At 48.7% G+C, this 17,994-nt stretch overlaps 1 protein-coding gene across 1 annotated transcript in view; it reads right to left on the reverse strand.

Annotated features, from left to right (window-relative positions):
* The window catches only part of NECAB2 (N-terminal EF-hand calcium binding protein 2), a 73,486-nt gene extending 62,369 nt beyond the window's left edge, over window positions 1–11,117 (reverse strand). Inside the window, exons 1-2 of the mRNA XM_064386687.1 lie at window positions 10,869–11,117; window positions 2,118–2,142 (exon numbers count right to left, since the gene is read on the reverse strand). Of these exons, the coding sequence (XP_064242757.1) occupies window positions 2,118–2,142; window positions 10,869–11,066 (223 nt within the window). The 5' untranslated portion in view covers window positions 11,067–11,117. The remainder of the gene's footprint in view (window positions 1–2,117; window positions 2,143–10,868) is intronic.
* Window positions 11,118–17,994: the final 6,877 nt, after the last annotated feature.

Genomic DNA, 17,994 nt, shown 5'->3' on the forward strand with positions numbered 1-17,994 from the left:
ACAGTCTGTCCAGGGCTCAGGGCCCCATCCTGGGATTCTGACAAAAATGGAAAGTGTGAGATTTTCATTTTCCTCAGAGGGCTGTGCACAGCACCTGCTGTGAGACATAAAAGCAGCAGGCTGATGCTTCCACTGTTCCTTAGAGCTGTAACAGGTAGAGCCATGAATAGGCTGAATTTCAACAAATCAATAAATTAAAGTCCAGAATGTCACAGAGAAATTGTGACAAAGAGATCCCCAGGGATATGAAATACAAAGATATTACCTCTGGCTCTGGAAACCTCTGAGCCCTAGTTTTCAGAGAGGCTGTACCAATGGAAATATTCTTGCACATCTCCTGCAGCAGCTGCTGTGAGCTGCAGGAGGCTGGAGAGGGGCTGTGGGGAGCTGTGATCCCAAAAGGCTGCAGAGGAACACACTGAGCTGATTATAATGAGTGGCAAACTCTGTTATCCAGAGTTCATCAGATACGAATGGCTGGTGAAACTGGTCAGCATGGCTAGCAAGGGCTGTGCCAAGGAAAAAGCAGCATCTGAATAAATGTGAGGAGAACCCCTGGGGGATGAAGAGTCCTGCAGAGGACAGCTCCGGGGTCACAGTCCCTGCTCCATGGACTGAGAGCAGGGATGCCCAGACTGGCCTGTGCTCCAGAGTGCCACCTTACAGGAGCCAGCCTGGGGGGAGAGGAGTCACAGCTCCAGCTGCTCTGTGCCAGCCTGTGCCCAGTTCCACAAAGAGTGAAGGGCAGCGTCATTCCTGTGAAGAACACCCACTGTGCTCCCAAACACTGGAGCTGCAGGTGCCATGGAGAGCACCCACTGTGCTCCCAAACTCTGGAGCTGCAGGTGCCATGGAGAGCACCCACTGTGCTCCCAAACACTGGAGCTGCAGGTCCCCTGCACTGCAAGCAGTGAGAGTGGCAGCAGAGATGGAGAAAGCTCCCTCAGCAAAGAGCATCTGGCCTTCTTTAAGAGAGCCAGCTGTCCTCCCTGCAGTGCCCATTGAGGGTCAGGAGAGGCAGGACAAATTTACTTCTCTGCCTGTGCTCAGTGGCATTGATCTCACCCCCTGCAAGTGCAGCCCCTGCTCTCACCCCTGGAAATTCAAATACCTGCCCAGAACCATCTCTGAAGTCAGCCAGTCTGGTGCCAAGAGCATAAACTAGTTTTTCCTCTCCACTCTCCTTGCATCACACAATTGCTCAGCTTTTCTAAGCAGCAAACTTCAGTATCTCATTACTCTGTCAGTTGCCATAACCAAGTGCTCACAGTTACATGGCATTTACTCCTTATTTAGAGCCAGCTGACAGCACCCTCCTTACCCAGGATACCCATCTATGAGCACCAGCAGAAATCAGGTATCTCCCTTTAAAGCTGGAGGAGAACAACCAAACTCTGCCCTGTGCTCTTCTGCACAACCCTCCCACATGTCCCTCTGCAAACACACAGAGTTTTGATGCACATTTAACTTTCTTCTTGTACAACAGGGAAAGAATAGATACTAGCTCTTGGGATTTTATCGAAGATAAAACTGCTTTTCAGGGTATGGAAAGATCCTGGGGTCGGGCCCACTGACTCTTCTTTCCTTTAGCTTGCTATCTTTCCAGTTCTCTCTTTCCATGCCATTTAATGAAGACTCATCCAAGTTATTCCAAATGTAAGGACTTTGACTGGGCTCAGTGCAGGTGTTCAGCTTTCCCCAGGCACAGATTGAAAACACACATCAATGTGTGCTTCTCTTTGACATGTGGGTCCAGTCCCTCAGGAACTGAACAATTAATATTCACAAACTAGGTTTGTTTTGCAAAGCTACTTCAAGCTTACCAAGGGGTGGATCCTCATTTATCACTTACCTGTGATTTATTTTTATCTTGTTTTTGTGAAATTGCTCTTAATCTGATGGATTGTGCCATGCCAACTTACATACCAGGATCACTTCTGCTCTAAGAATATATTTTCAAAAAAACCCAACAAATCCTTTTCTGATGCTTCGAGTGTATCAGCATCAGACCCAGTAAACAGAACAACATTTAAACACTTGGATGTTACTATCAGGAAAAATAGTAATACTGGCAATAGTCTAATCAAGAAATGTGAAGTATGAATGCACAGACTTACCATTTTTGTCAGCTCTTCTGAAAATCTAGAATTGAAAGAGAGAGAGAAATGTGTTTACTAGGCTGTCCAGCATGGGGGTGAAGCCCTTTGCACCAGGACCACGCTCAGCCCCACACTCGGGGCAGGTTCAGGTGCTCCAGCCCCTCAAGACCCAGCCCAGGGGCTTCACTGAGCTCACCCTGCCCAAGGCTCAGCTCATCTCCCCCCTGGCACTACTGGTGGAAATGCTTTTAGCACTTCCAGCACCTCCCTCACTTAAGAAAGCTGAAACCATGAATCCAACACCAGAAAAACACACACTAAAAAAAAAATCCCAACAGCTGTGCAGTCCAGACAATTTCTCTGGAGTCAATAAAATCTCTTAAACCTAGTTTCACAGCTCTGCACTTCTGAAAAAAAATTATTTACAACATTTTTTTAAAGCAAGTCTCCTGCGTGGGAAGGAGATTATATTTAGACTTAAAACTACAGCGTGGAGGAACAGCCCACAGAGAGGAATCAAATAGCCATTTCAGAAGGAAAATGATTGCAATAATGTGTAGTACTGTAGAATTGCCAGGGAGAAAGAGAGCAGACACAACTGCAATTTTTTCACCAGTCCCATCTGAGGAATTTTCCCCTAACACTGATGGCAAAATCAGCTGGTCACTTGGAGGGCCCTTGCTCTAATTGAGTTTTTAACCACACACACTGATTACACATTCATTAGCTAACCCCACTTGCTTGAAGCATATGTATTACTTCATTTTACATAGTCACACCTCTTAAAAATCCTCTTATGGGGTCCATCTTCAACATCTGGTGTCCTTTGTAGGTGGCTGTTCTTTGACACCCCCCCCTCTTTTGAGTAAGCCCAATATCTTTGTTTTGCATAACTTCTACTTTGTCACCCCTGCCATCCTGCTTGTGTTTTGCATGACTTCTGCATCCCTAAATTACATCCTTCACCTCCTTCTCCAGGGCTGTGCTGTTTTGCTCTATTGATCTTGCCAACAAAATGCAATTAATAGCAAAAGGCCTGTGCAAAGGCTGGAGACTTACAGGTGCCTGCCAAAAAATGGCCACTAGCACAGGTTGGCCATAAATTACCAAAAAATTAACATGGGCAGAAAAGGTAAAATATTCTCATCATCTCTTCAGTCCTGACCCTATTAATTTGAGCAAGAACAGAGATTTTAGTTGTACAAAGAAATTTCCCTGAGGAGGGAATAAAAGCACCAGCAAGACATATCAGAGTCAGCCATAAAATAGAATCTCATATTTTCTGGGTCACAAAACCATTAAATAAAAAAAATACCAGAAGAGAAATTGCTGCACAAAACAAGAGCCCCAAGAGACAAATTGAATTGCAGAATATGCTATTTCACTGAATATGGCTTAATTAAGGAACATTAATCATTCTTTTGTCCGAAGTCCTTGTGAGGCTATGCAGCCTGGGGCAGAGTCAAAGCAGGACTTTATGGTACTTTAGCAGAGGCAAAACCCCTCTGCCTGAGCCAAACCAAAGTGTTGGGAGTCACAGAAACCGCCTGCAAGGATTTCAGCTTGTGGCCACATCAAAACTCCTCCTGTGCTGACCTGCATTTTTTTGGAGCAATTAGAAGGTTTGGGAGGGAAAATCCAACCTCTCTCCACACTTACAGATTTCATTGATGTTAAATTTGGGTTTTGAAAGGCCAGCCAGTCATGGCTTGTCCATGGGAAGAAGGAATAAATCCCAGCAGGACCCCAGCAAGCTGCGTGGCTTTAGCACACATCCCTCACCTGTGCCCAGTGTGCCCTGCCCACTGTATGAAATATTCCTCTTTTCATGGCTTGGACACTCCAAATCCTCACTCCCCATGGGCACTTCCAGATGAGGCTCTTCTCTTCCTGGATGCTGATTATTTCTGGGCTTTTCGTTTCATCAACACACCCTTCTGTTGCTCTTCCCACTGCTTTGAAACCAAGGTATTACAGCCAGCCCAACACAGCAGGAGCAATGCCTGTCCTAAGGTCCCACGGGAGATCACCATCCCACTAAGCACAGCTGGCAGAGGGAGAAGGGGAAAGCAAAACCAATAAGCAAAATGTAGATTAAAATGGAAGAAAGGCTCAATCTGCAGTGCTCTGCTCCATGGAGCTGTTTATCTTGCAAGGAATACTTGGAGCAACAGGGAAAAAAAATGGAAGAAATGTTTAGAAATTGAAGTATTTACATCCAGCTTCACTATGTGAATATTTTAGGGCTTTAACTCTTCCAGACTATTAGTAAATGAACATGTTGATGTGTTGATGAAAGATCACATCGGCTGTGTCACTTATCAAAGTTTATTCTACAAGACCAAGCTGCTTGGCTTTTTTATTGCTAATGAGCAGGATTTATTCTTTCAACTTAATTGAACCACCTAAAATTTGCACACATTAAAAAAAAAATAAACTAGGACACCTGGAGGGAAAAAACAATTTAAGACAAAGTCATCTGTCAGTACAGGCAGGCACTGCATCAAGGTATGAGCTCTGGAATGAGCATCGGGAGGCTGATAAAGATGTAATATAGTCTGTGATAGCTTGGCAGTGCTGCCAAAAATGCTGCTGCTGTGAAGACCCGGGATTTATGTTCTGGCTCAGCAGAGTGCCCTCCCCCACACAGCCCAAAGACACCCTCTGCTCAGGTCTTGGGTTAGTTGTTCCACCGTGGGAAGGAGGTGGTGGGCTTTCCTTAAGGGAAAGCTGTAAGATCTGGGGATGGAAGGGAAACCACAGCCCCTCACATCTTCCCTATGGGCCAGAGGGCAAACCCATAATGGTGCCAGGCTCCCAGGGAGCTGGGGGCAGTGACAGCCCCAGAGGAAGGGAGCACCAGTGAGGCTGCTGTGTCATCCCCAAGGCAGAGGCTGCAGAGCCCATCCAGCCCGCGGCCGCTCTGCCAGCAGCTCCATCCCCTCCCAGCAGCAAAGCCACTCAGGCTCAGCCCAGGCAGCAGCTCTGGAGGTCAGCGAGAGAGGAGCTAATGAAATATGGATGGAGAAGTGCCCTGTCCTGCCAGGCCCTCGGCAGCAGTTGGCTTGCTGTGCTGCACGTGGCCCAGGAGTGTCCCAGGGGCTCGGAGCGGCGCTCAGCCTGGCCAGGGATGCTCCTCCATCAGCCCCTGCTCCCCACCGAGGGGGCAGAGCAGGATCTCAGGTGGGAACTGAGAATTATCCACTTCAAGCATCTCCCCCATCAGCTGTGCTTTGAAGCTTTTAGGCAAAGCTCCTGGAGCACAGGGTAAGTCACAGCGAGCCCACAGGATGCCCACAATATGGGCATTAACCCATTTCATAGGATTTATACAGGCAATGCATGCAGTTTGCTGTCTGTGGCATACTTAACCCATTTACCTGTGCTTTAGATGAATATAAACACTATTTTCTCTAGAGCAAAGAACTTTTGTCAAGATTTCCAATAGGTTTTCTCTAAATGTATGTTTTTGCTATACTCTCAAATGGCTACTACAGATATTTAACTGCCAGAAGTAAGCAATTCAAAACCCTGGTGGTAATAATAAACTTGAAAAAAAATATTATGTTTTCAAATTTAAACATTTGGTTCTGCCTTCTCAAAGCTCCTGGATGAGAACATGCCACACTGGGGGCTGCTTAATGAAGGTTTTCTCACGAATTTTATTAAATTCACAATAGCACTCACCTAAGAAGCCCAAGAATTATTAAAGGTTTGTGGAGTTTATAATCCCTTCACCAGGTTAATAAGATGTTGATTTAAAATAGAAGCAGCTGAGCTGAAATTCTGTTTTCTATCATAATCTGGGTGCAGAATAGAGGACAAACATAATCATGTCTCATGCATGAGGAAAGCCTATGGATGAGAAGGCATCCAGAGACCCACATAGACCTAAAAATATTATTGATCCTCATACTATGTTCCTGCATTCCTGTCCTGGCTTTCTGTTCCTCTCCCTACAAGTCTTGACACTTCCTTTGGAGTTGAGACAAGGCTTTATATCAGGTGTGGCCTTTACCTCTCAAACTTGAGGCACCAGTAGCAATCTCCTCTCCTGCAGCCTCTCTCTGTTGCTATTTCTGGTGAAAATGTGAGAAAATAATGACCTGATCTTTGTCACTATAGACTATGTCTTTAGACATCCTGAGGTTCATGAGTGTTCCCCATGCAAGGAGAAAGGTTTTATTTTGGGTTTCAGTAAGGAATATGCCATTGGTGTAGAAATACTGTCCCACCTGCACTGGTTCCCCACAAAATAAAGCTGCTGCAGAGCTCCAGGTCTCTGGACATTTTCCCACTTCAAAGCAGATCCTTTTTCTTTTTCCCTTCCTCCCCAAGAGGAGAGCAGCTGACACCATGTCCCAGCCTCTGCTTTCACTCTTACCTTCTCTTTAGACTTCACCAAGCTGTCCTAAATTAAAGTTTCATGAGAAAGGTAAGAGCTGCATCTGATGTTCTGACCTGCTGATGTTCAGCACTAGAAGTTACTTTTCTGTTCAGCTTCGTTTTGAGCACCCACTTGCAAAGCCCTGGAGATCAGAGGAGAAGGGATGGGCTCTCCTGTGTGATCCTGTACCTGGCAGTGAGCAGCTCCTGACCAAAGAGAGCCTGGCCTGCCCTGGCCCTCCTCTCCAGCTGTGCCTGCAGGTACAGCTCAAGGGAAGATATCAAACCATGGGCTTCACAAAGGGAGGATAAAGGAGGAGGAAAATAGCCCTCCCAGTTCACCCACAGGGAGAAGGTAAACAAGGACAAAGGAAGGGGAATGAAGCAACCTTGGAAAAAACCCCAACAAACAAAATGGATACAGAAGGAAAAAAAGGTCAAAGCAGAAGAGGAGTGAGAAGGGACCCTGGGATTCTTGTGGCTGCAAGAGCCTTCCTGTTAAGGGCTATACTGGAAATCTGTCATTGACAGAACGGGTGGAAATGGCAGTTCTGGATGTACATTTGGAAATGCACCATTGGCACAACCAGACACCTCACTCAATCCCATGGGGCTGAAGAAGCACAAACCAGATTTGGCCACATAAGTGACATTGCAAGAGAAGCTGTAAGAATGAGAGATGGATTTGAAATTATCTTTCTGTCAAAGAATAAAAAAATCAGATAAAGGTCAAAATTAGTTTTCAGCAAAAGACAGGGTGGATAAAACAGAAAGCTTGAAATGAATGGAATCCTGTTCTTCAGGAGTATTTAAAATAAAGCCAAAAATCAATGCCTTTAGTCCCTGTTGGCAATAAAGGAGGCAGGGAGGCCAGTGCAGCCTGGGGCTCCCAGTCCCATTCCTAACCAAGGCTGATCCTTACTTTAGATGCCAAGCAGGAGATGAGCTGTGAAAAAGACTGAGCATCTTCACCTGCAGCTGCTGTGACTGACCTGGCCTCAGGTGCTCTGCAGTTCACACCCCTGCTGTCAACACAGGCTTTTGGCAGGAGCAGGTGAGCAAGGACAGCAGATCAGGCAGCTCTGAAGTGCTCCCAGAGAGAACAGCACCTGCACAGACATTTCCTCACCTCCAGGGCCATCCACCTCAGCTCTGTGTTGCACATGCACTCATTCACACTCAGCAAATACAATCTCACTTTGGCTTACCCACAGAGAATATTCACCCACATAATATATCCTCCTTTTCATAAGCATTGGGACACTGAGGATTTGTTCTAGAGTGGAAATGCCACCATCTCCTCTTGTGGGCTGGAGCAGCTCTGTGGCAGTTTTTAATACAGGGGGTTTGTCCTGGTGGGTGCAGGAAGCGTCAGAAATCCTGTGCTGGGAGTGGGAATTCCTGCTGCAGACTGCACATGCTGCCAGCCCTGAGCCGTGGGCTCCTGCAGCTGGAGCAGACCCAGAGAAGGTGCCTGAGGGTGAGCACAGGATGGGTACAGAGCCCTTGCCCAATCTCAACCCCTTATGATGATTTGACCAATGTTGTAAGAGCTGACCATTCATTCATTCATTCATTCGAGCTGAACTAGTAAACACTATTCAACCTTTTTAATCCTTTACCTAAAAGGCCAGAGGCAAAGTAAAAGGAAAGCACAGAAGCCAGCCCAAAGTTAAGATCCTCCAAGTGGCAGTAGCCAGGCTGATGGCAGAAGACATCTTAGCCCCTTGTTGTGTTTTGTTCCTTTTCAGCCCTCAGCTTTGTCCACAACAGCACAGTTGTGTTTCTTTGGTGGAAAGAGTACAGGGAAGTTTGTTCTGACACTCCAGACATTCTCATGGAGGAGTCAGAACAGGAACACTGGGCATGGATGAACTAAAAGAAAGCCAGAAGAGGAAGAAGGAGTGACTAAGGTACTATTAGTGTCAAAACCATTTTATCTAATTCATAACCAAGCCCAAGCTTTCCCCTCCTCCCCCAGCCCCCAAGAAACTGCCCACATAGCACACCAGCTCATGGAAACGTGTTAGCTAAACATAAAATCTTGCAGGTCTTTTACTTCTTCCCCCCCCATGGAGAAGCTGCACTGCTGCATGGCTGGGACTCACTGCTTCCCCAGCACATCCATCAGCAAAAATGTGAAGGAGTTAAATGGAAAACAGGTTATCATCCCTGAGCATTCAGTGGGATGCTTGTTACTTTCATGCTAATGTGTGAAAATTAAGCTAAATAGGTGTTCCCTGTTTAAACCCTTTGTATGAAAGGGGGGTCTCGCAGTGCACTTGAAGAGCCCATTACAGCGAAGCCACAGCTTCAATTGGCTTTGCTATTGTGCCTGGAGAAAAATGAGAAAATCAAGTTCTAAGAAAGGAAGGGGGAAAAAAAACCCTAAGCTCTCAAATCTTACATTTCCAGAATCCATTTCTACTTTGAGCAGGTGAGAAAGGGCTCCCAGTACCATTGTGAAAGGGAAAAATGATCAGGAACTGCACGCCCAGCTCTATTGTACTTCCCTCTGAAATAATACAATGCTCTACTGTGTTTCCCATTCTGAAAGTTCATGGCTCTTTTCCTAATCTCGAAGCTCAAAGTGAAAAAAAAAAAATCACTTAAAGATAGTAAAATTGAATGGATAAGACACCATTTTGGTGCCAAAACACTCCTAACTCAGGAAATCTCTTACATAAATTGAATGCTGCTTCCTAATTGCATTCGTGCTCTGAAACTCAGATTCCAAATGATTGTAAAAATTTTGGCAATTTCAGGACAGATTAAAAAACAAAGCAAGCCAAAACCAAAACAATAAAAAAATAGGAAAAAAAACCCCCAAACAAACAGGAACTCCATCCTGAACAAGTTAACTTAAAAGACATAAGGGTGTGTGTTGCACTTGTCCTTTCTGTTTCCCCAAGCTCGCTCCCCCAGGCTGCAGCTGCCCACCTGCAGCCCCTTCCACGGGCAGGATCATCCACCAGGTGCTCTGCTCTCCGAGCTGCTTTTGGCAACCCTCTAGAGACAACAGTTCCTCGGGGAATCAAAATGCCTCTCAGCTCAGGGTGCTCAGAGCTGGAAGGAGTTTCAGACTCTCCAGCCCACGCTAGTGCCTACGGGCTCAGCAAATTATTTACAAAACGTAAGGGCTTGCCTTGAAGAGCTACTACTGCCTATCCTATCTCTGAGGAGAGCATGAGTTATCCTTTACTACAGCCAATGCTTCACTAGTTTATTTTGCATTCATTACTTCTTTTTAATTTATTTTTTTTAAACTAGGAGATAGCAAAACAGAGGATCTGTGTGTTTAATTACTGGATGCTGCAAAAAGACTGTAATTACACCATTTGCACTCCGGCTGATTCCACCCCATTCTCCCAATTCATTTAAGTGCAGACAGCCTCGGTAGCTCCCTAATCAGAATGTCTATAAATACAGCAATCGAGGCACTGAGCACATCCCCAGCAGCCCCCCAAACCAGGATTAAAGACCTACAGTGCATCCTCAGATGCAGGACCTGGGAAAAGGGCTGCAGAACTGAGGTGCACACCCACGCTCAGCCCGTCCAGAGGGTGCAGGGAACAGGGCACCGCAGTGCCAGCCAGCCCCGAGAGTTCAGAATCCTGCCAAGGAGAAGGACACAGGCGACATCTCCGTGCCCATCCGGTAAAAAACGGTGCAGGGCTCGGGAGGGGAAGTGCAGCACCCACACTGCACCCCATGCCCAGCCGGGTCCAGAAGGTGCAGAACCAAGGTGAACCTTTCTCCCAGCTGTCCCAGAGAGTGCAGGGCAGGGGGACAGGGGGCGCAGGCCACCCCGACAGCCTGTGCAGCACCGGGACAAGACCCGGGCTGCACCCCCGCAGCCTAGGCAGCCCAGGGGTACAGGCTCTGGAAAGAAGTTGTTAAATCTGGGCACCCCTACACCCAGGGAGCCCGGGAGATGCAGGAGCTGGGCTGCACCCCATGCCCATCCCATGCCCACCCCATGCCCATCCCATGCCCGGCCGGCCGAGGATGCAGGATGCGAGACCAGCCCTGGTGCCGAGCCGCTGGCGGTGCAGCATCCAGGTAAGCTGAGCACCGCGCTGCAGCCCCTGCTCAGCTGGTCCAGGAGATGCTGGACCCGGGAAATAACAGCGATCCCGAGGGCTCGAGCGGCTGCGGGACACCCACGCCCACCCGGCTGGGGGCTGCAGGAGCGGCTCCAGCCCTGCCCGGCGGGTCCGAGCAGGAGCATCCCCAGGCAGGAGCAACCCCAGGCAGGAGCATCCCTGGGCAGCTCAGCACCCGGGCAGCTCAGCACCGGGGCAGGAACTCCCCGGGCAGGAGCATCCCCGCTGCCGGCGCGGGCAGGCAGGAGCCGGGATGCGGGATGCGGGGAGCACTCACATCGAGGATGACGGAGGTGCCCTTCCTCTGGGCGGCGGCGGCCCCCGGGGCCAGCAGCTCCCTGTCGGCCAGGCCCTTGTCGCCCATCCTGCCGGCCGCCCAGCGCAGCAGCCCGTCCAGCCCGCGCAACGCCGGCGCCGGCTTCCGCAGCAGCTTCTGCACCCCGGCCCGGCAGTAGCGCGCTGCCTGCTCGCACATCGCTCAGCCCGGCCTCATCCCGCCGCCGGGACTCCCCCTCCTTCTCCTCCTCCTCCTCCTCCTCCTCCTCCTCCTCGCACAGCCGCTCGGCGGGCAGCGGGCGGGTCCGCGGGGGACGCAGCCCGAAGAGCAAGGGGGGAGTTTTGGGGTGGGGGTAGGTCAGTTTTGGGGTGGAGGTAGGTCACTTTTGGGGTGGGGGTAGGTCAGCCCCCCAGGCTCCAGCACAAAGCATCCTTTTAGGGATTTATGTCTAAAAAGCTATATCCGTGTTCTCTCCCCTGCACAGCCGCTCTACACTCACAGCAGATTTTAGCTGCTCTTTGTGAGGGCAGAAGAGAATGAATTTGTTGCTAGTGAATAAAACTTGCCCCTGAACTCCTATGCCTCCTTCAAAAAGTCTCTATTCAATGGATAGTCAGAGATTCCAGGTGGGGTATTTCAGCATCTGTGGCTGCAGCACTAACAACAGTGCTCAGCTGGGAAATATTCCTAACCCTGTAATTCTGAGGATATTTCTGAGGATAAACCCTGTATTGTGAGGATATTTCTTTGAGATACTCCTGTGCTCAGCTTCAGCCTCTAAATCAGCAAGATTTAGACCTGCAGGAGAGGCACTAAGTCTTCTGGACAAAATGGCACTAGATAATTTCATTTCCTACTCCACATCTGAGGAGGTGCTCCCAGTTTGAGAAAGGCACCAAAGCAGGAGAGCTCAGACCCAGAAACTTGGAGGTTTCCCCAGAGTTCTGGAGTAGCCACAGGCTCCAAGGGGCTTTTCCCACATGCAGGAACCAGACCCTCTCAGAGGCAGCTCTAGAGGACCTGATGACCCAGCAGGGCCACGTCCCAGATCTGAACAGCTCTGTCACAGCAGCCAGCACACCCAGCAGCCCTGCCAGCACTGCACACTTCCCACATGGAACCCTGAACCTGAGCAGCAGCAGGATCACTCCAAAGGGCCTGGCCAACACTGCCTTCAGTGAAACAAACAGCAGTAAATTGTTTCTTTCAACAGAGCTTACACATTGCAGTTCATCAGAACCCAGATCCTCACAAAAGCCTACCTGGAGGAATTATTTAGCTGTTCTTTAGCTATTCTTCTAATCCCCCATCTGTATTCAGGTAAATTGGGGTGAATTTTCTGTGTTTGAGGTGACAGGTGGGGAATGTGCATTTTCCTCTCAGCTGCTGCTCAAAGAAAATGAGTGGGAGCCCAGTTCTTTCTGCTGGAGTACATGGAGAATAGCTGGAAGCTCTTAAAAGCCTCTTAAACAAATGAGGCACAGAGAAGCCTAGCAGTAGGTCAGGACACCCAAGGGCTGAGCCCCTCATTTCACCAAGCTCTTGCCTTTCAAGGTTTCCTTCTCCAGCAATGCAAAATTCACAGGGGAAAACAGGAATTTCAGGGCGTTATGATGGCTTGTGGAGCACTTCAATGGCTCTGTGCTCTTTCACAGGGATGCTCAGAGCAGTGCACAACCCAACCATCACTCAATTCCCAGTCACATCTCGCAGCAAAGCCCAGCCAAGCCATATCTTGTCCTCCTTGCCATGAGCTGGTGCCAGTCTCCTGTGCCCCTCATGGTCAGAGCTACTCTGCTCTTTTGTACTTGCACAAAGCTCAGATTATTCACATTCTACTTTCTCCTTTAGACAGCCCTCCATTGAATGGCTGGATCAGACTGTATTGATCACATCCAGGTTGGGTTTACAATAAATGCTTGCTAATTAAAACTATTGATTGAATAAATTTAGAAATAAGGTTATTTGGATTTTCCTATTTGCCATGAAGATTCATTACTTGGATTTCAAGTTTGGGGCTATTTCTGTGCTTTTGTCAAAACCATTTCTTGCTAATGTCAGAACCAGCTCTGTGGCATTGAAATACTCATTTTTCCTACTAAACAGATCAAGATAGAAAAAAATTCTGCCATTCAGACATTAGGAAGAAGCCAACCATTTGTACTGGGCTGTGTTACTTGGGGCTATTCCCCAGTTCCCCTGAGGCTGAAGTCTCTCTTTGAAGAAAAAGTGGGAAGATTGTTACTACTAATCAGAGCCAGGTGAGGAAAGCAAGGAGCTCTCTGCTGGTGCCAGACCATGTCACACCACAGCCAAGGGTGGGGGCAGAGGCACAGGGCTCACGTTGAGCTCTGTGTGCCAAACTCATCCCCTGCTTCCTGCCAGGGGACAGGGGACACTGCCTGTCCTGTGCAAACAAACACAGCTGCAGCCAGGGCTCTGCCAGCCTCTCCCAGCTGTGCTGCTGCTCATGGCACTGACCCCAGCCATCCACCAGGCCACAGGAAGAAACCAAAAACCAAACTGGTGATGGACGGGTGGAGACAGCAGGGTTTACTTGTCCCTTCAGCTGCAGCTCCTGGGCATCCAGCACACTTTACTGCATTTCATTAAAAGTGGAGAGAGCAGCACCACCAGCAGCCACTGGCTGCCCTGAAAGCTTTATCCAGTGGCACAGGAATTAATAGGAGAGAAGGGAGAGAATGCAACTAAAGAGCACAGTTAGATGCAGGCAAAGTGCATCCCTGGGAAAGCAGCAAGCATTAATTACAGCTCCTGCTAGGCTCAGCGTGGTCAGGCCAGCAAGGGCCAAGGGCAGCAGAGCCCAGCGTGCAGCACAGCCACTGACCTGCTGGCATTTTGCTTCCCACGCTGTGCTGCAGGCACAGAGCTCCAGCCTGCCCAGAAGAGGAAGGGGGAGCTGCAGGGAAAGGCAGCAGCTGCTGCTCCACCTTCTGCACCCTGACATTTAACACTGAGCCTCCCCTCTGCTGCGCTGGCCGGGCACGCGCCTTGTCAGACCTCTGCAGTGTCATAAATGATGGATGTGATGGACAGGAAGGTTGATAGAGATCAGATCTATGCCCTCCCACTCCCAGCTCCAAGTTCAGGAACTCTGAGATCTAAAAAAGAGTATTGCCAGTCCAGTTTCAAGGCTGACCTTGACCTGACAATGCGTTTTGCCTGGTGCATTTGCAGCTCAGCACGGAGAACAGGTTTACTTCTGCCACTGACAATGTTTGCTCTGCCAGCTTTCATCTGGGGCTTATTCAGGTGCTACATCAGTATTTTCCAGAAAGACTTGGAGCAGGAGCACAAACCATGTGCTGTAATTTCAGATGAGAGCCCATCTGAAAAACACAAGGGCTTCTCTGAAGGGAAGGTCCAAGAGGAGCAGAAGTCCTGCCCACACCCTGGCGTGGGCAGAGGCAGTGGCTTTCATCTCCCAGAACTCCCCTCCCAGAAGGGAGTTCTGCCTTCTCCCCCCATCCATCTGCACCCAGCAGGCAGCTTTATTTAATTAAAAACTTCCAACAGGCAGGACCTGCAGCCTTGCTTGGTGCAAAATGTCACAGATGACTTACTAATATTCACTGATGATTGAGGTTAATGCAACAGTTCAATGGCAGGAAGAGGAAATGGCAACCCTGTCACAGAGATGGGAACTTGGCAGAGCAACCTTGCTCACCCAGCCTGGAAGCAGAGTTGACACTGGTTCCTCTATTAACTTATGTTTATTATAATGTAGTATGTAATCACCAGGTGACTCTGCCAGAAAATGTATATCCCAGCTTGAAAATGCCACTCTGCCAACAGCACCATGGTAACTCCCCAGTCTGAACTGAAGAGCATCCAGGGAGACTGTGTCCATGTCCATGTGCTAGCTCCTAAAAACACAACAAAGCCCTCCCCCCTGCAGGCTGGAGGGAGCAGAGCTCATGGTTTGGTAACACAGCTTGGCCTCCCCACTAATGAAGTGTCAAGTCCACCTGAACACTGGGATCACAGGCTTGTGACCCAGGCCCTGCAATCAGGGACAGTAAACGCTTCAAATGCACCATTTTACGTTGGGTTGATCTTAAAGAGCTAAATTCTTGTTTAAGACAATATGTAGATTTGTATTTTGAATATCTCCAGAGTTACCCTAAGAGACAGAAACCTCTCCTTCCAAGGGCTCCTGCACCCCAACACCCCTCCTGCCCCAGGAGCAGCACTGCAGCCAGGGCAGGAGCAGGCAGGGGTGCACAAGAACAGAGCCTGAGCTGTCCTGGGGAGTTACTCAGCCCACCCAAGGCACCCAATTGCTGCAAACAGAGAGCAGGTGCAGTTGGAGAGTTCTGGTTATTGGTGGTCATTATGCTAAAGGCACAGGAATGCAGGAAACCTGGTAAAGGGGAATTATAGGGACTAACCTCACCATTAAATAAAACTTACACAGCATTAAGATGCCACAGCTCTCAGAGATCCAGACTTCCCCAGAGCTCTGAGATGGTTCCCCAGAGAAATATGAGGATTTGTCATCGTAAGAAAAAACAAATTTTTAAAAATAAAGTAAAAATCAAAGCTCTAATTCATAAGAGACACCTTCCAAGACATACACAGGTTTATCCTGGAGAGGGCCTGGGAGCTGTGAGGCTTCTCCAAACCTCTCAGGAGCAGCACAGCTCCTGCCTGGGCTGGAGCAGTAAAGTTCAGGACACCTGGGCTGGAGCCTCCCCATAGCTCCAGGTATGGCCTTCAGCTCCCAGGATCCTGCCACCACTCAGTGGAAACCTCAAAACCTGAAGAATATTGCCTTTTAGTTATTCTGAGGTGCAGGACTGTAGGTAAACGTGGGTCAAATCCTTCTGCTGATGGCTGCTAAGTAAATTCAGAGGGTGGTGCTTGATTTTGTTTTGGTGTTGGCTATTAAGGGACCTTACCTAGCTCTGTTGTTTTGGTAATTGAAGAAATTAACATTTAACACCCAAACTAACACACCCTTGATTAAAGGCCACTGACTGGATAGACCTTGTGATTGTGGGTTTGCAGGGAAGAGCTACAGCAATGTTTTCCTTGCATGTTTATTACTTATAATGGTGTTCAGATAAAGCAGACCAAAATATTTTTCCCTTCAATATGCAACTGATGTCAGAACTATTAAGGACCCTGGAACAAGCTAATCCACTTCTGATGACCTTTCAAAATTACCTTTCATTTCTTGTGCCCAGTATACCTAATTTCAGATCATACTAACAGTAAGAAAAACATGGAAATAGAGAATTACAGATTTTCAGGTCTTCTAAGTCTGTGTGTGAGCATGACCACAAAAAGTTTAATTTACTGCACCTAAATAAAATATTGCTTCTTCATAAGTAACCTCCCTAATTACAACATAAAACTGATTATTTGCACTGTCTTAATAGTCAAAATGTGCCTGAGAATGTGTTGAGATCAGAGCTCTCAAGCTTCTTCATAACAAGAGTGGGGAGGGAGGGGCTGGCACATTTCCCATTGCTTATACCCTTTGTAATTAATTTCTAAAGTAATTTCCTCCTTTGCTTGGCAGATATCATCTCTGACTGCACTTGTGGGAGGAAAGAAGATCTCCCCAGTTTATTTCTGACAATAAATACAGTTAATTAGTGCTCAGGAAGTAGGATCTGACAGCTTTCACAGAAAGCAGGACTCCCTCTGGGGTTCCCAGTGCAGGCACGGTGACGAAGCCTGGGCACAGGGAAAGGCACAGGGAACACCAGGGCATGGGCAGGACCCTGCCCAAGAGCTGCCTCGGGGGATGGACAGTTCAGAGAGGTAAAATACAAACATTTCTTATTCTTCACATGTTTAGCCTGTGGCTGAGCACCTGGAGGAGGTTCAGAAGGGCACAGAGCTTGCCTTTTGAGCATTCCTTTGCTCTCTGTCCTGAAGTGGTGCTGACACCGCGGGACAGGAGCGATTTTGGCACAACCCCTGTGCCCAGAGGGGCTGAACCCACAAGCCAGGCTTGCTTCACAACAGCCAGCACCCCACTGGAGCTGGGATGGGACCCCTGCCCTGCCCTGGGCTGGCTGGAGGAAGGCTGGGCTGTGAAAAGGCTCTGCTGGCACTGGGCACAGCTGGTGGCTGTGCTGTGCCCTCGGGGACACCCAGCACCAGGAGCTCTGTGTGCTCTGGGGCTGGCTGCTGGCTGTAGGCCTGGGGGGGCTCCCCAGGGCACAGCATCACTGCCACATGCAGAGTGGCAAATGGGACTCAGAACATACACAGTGACAGCCAGGGGCTCTCCAAAGGACACTCACTGCAGCTCCAGCACTGAGCTGGTCTTTGGGTGCAGACCATCAGTTTGGCAGCACACCCAGTGCTGCTCCTTACTGCCCAAGCACCAGGCACATTCATTTCTCCTCCAGCATTTTATTTGTCCTTATTTGCTGTCCTCGAAGTGACAGACCTGGGGAAATTATTTATATATTACACTGCTCCCACAGTTGTTCACCAAGAGTTTGGGAGACTCACTGCTGGACACACACACACACACACACACACACACACACACAAAATCACTTCATGAGCATGTTATTGGGTTTCTTGGCTGTGCAGCTATTTTTAAATGCTGCTGTGTTTGCCACTTTGGGATCAAACTCATGTAATTTAATGGGTTTCACTGAGACATCAACAGGCCCTCAAGGCAGATATCGATTTCCCACAACAAAGCTGCTCTTGAAATAATTTAATGGGATCACCAAGAAGTGACTTTGAGCTGCAGGTGCCGGGATGCTTATGGATGTGAGCTTGCTGGGATGTCATGGAAAATGATGCCCAAAAGCAAGACACCCCCTGATCCAGCATTCCCAGGGGAGCACGAAGATGAGCAGTGAAGCAAGTGCCTTTCCTCCACAACTTCCCTTCTGTGCCATAAAGCCAGAGCTGGAAAAGGGTCACCTTCATCCAGTGGCTGTCACCCCGGTGGAAATGTCCCACCAGCAGCCTGCGCAGCTCCAGAGGCTGCAGATGCACGGCATGGCATGCAAGGACATCTAGTGCCCGATGCCGAGGCTGCAGGGAGGCTCTGGGCTGCAGCAGAGCGGTTTTCTGGGGGCTCATCCCCCCACAGCAATGAAAATCCCCACGGGGCAGCACCAGCAGG

The sequence above is a fragment of the Passer domesticus genome, chromosome 12 (assembly GCF_036417665.1).
Source record: "Passer domesticus isolate bPasDom1 chromosome 12, bPasDom1.hap1, whole genome shotgun sequence".
In the NCBI taxonomy this organism is placed as follows: Eukaryota; Metazoa; Chordata; class Aves; order Passeriformes; family Passeridae; genus Passer; species Passer domesticus.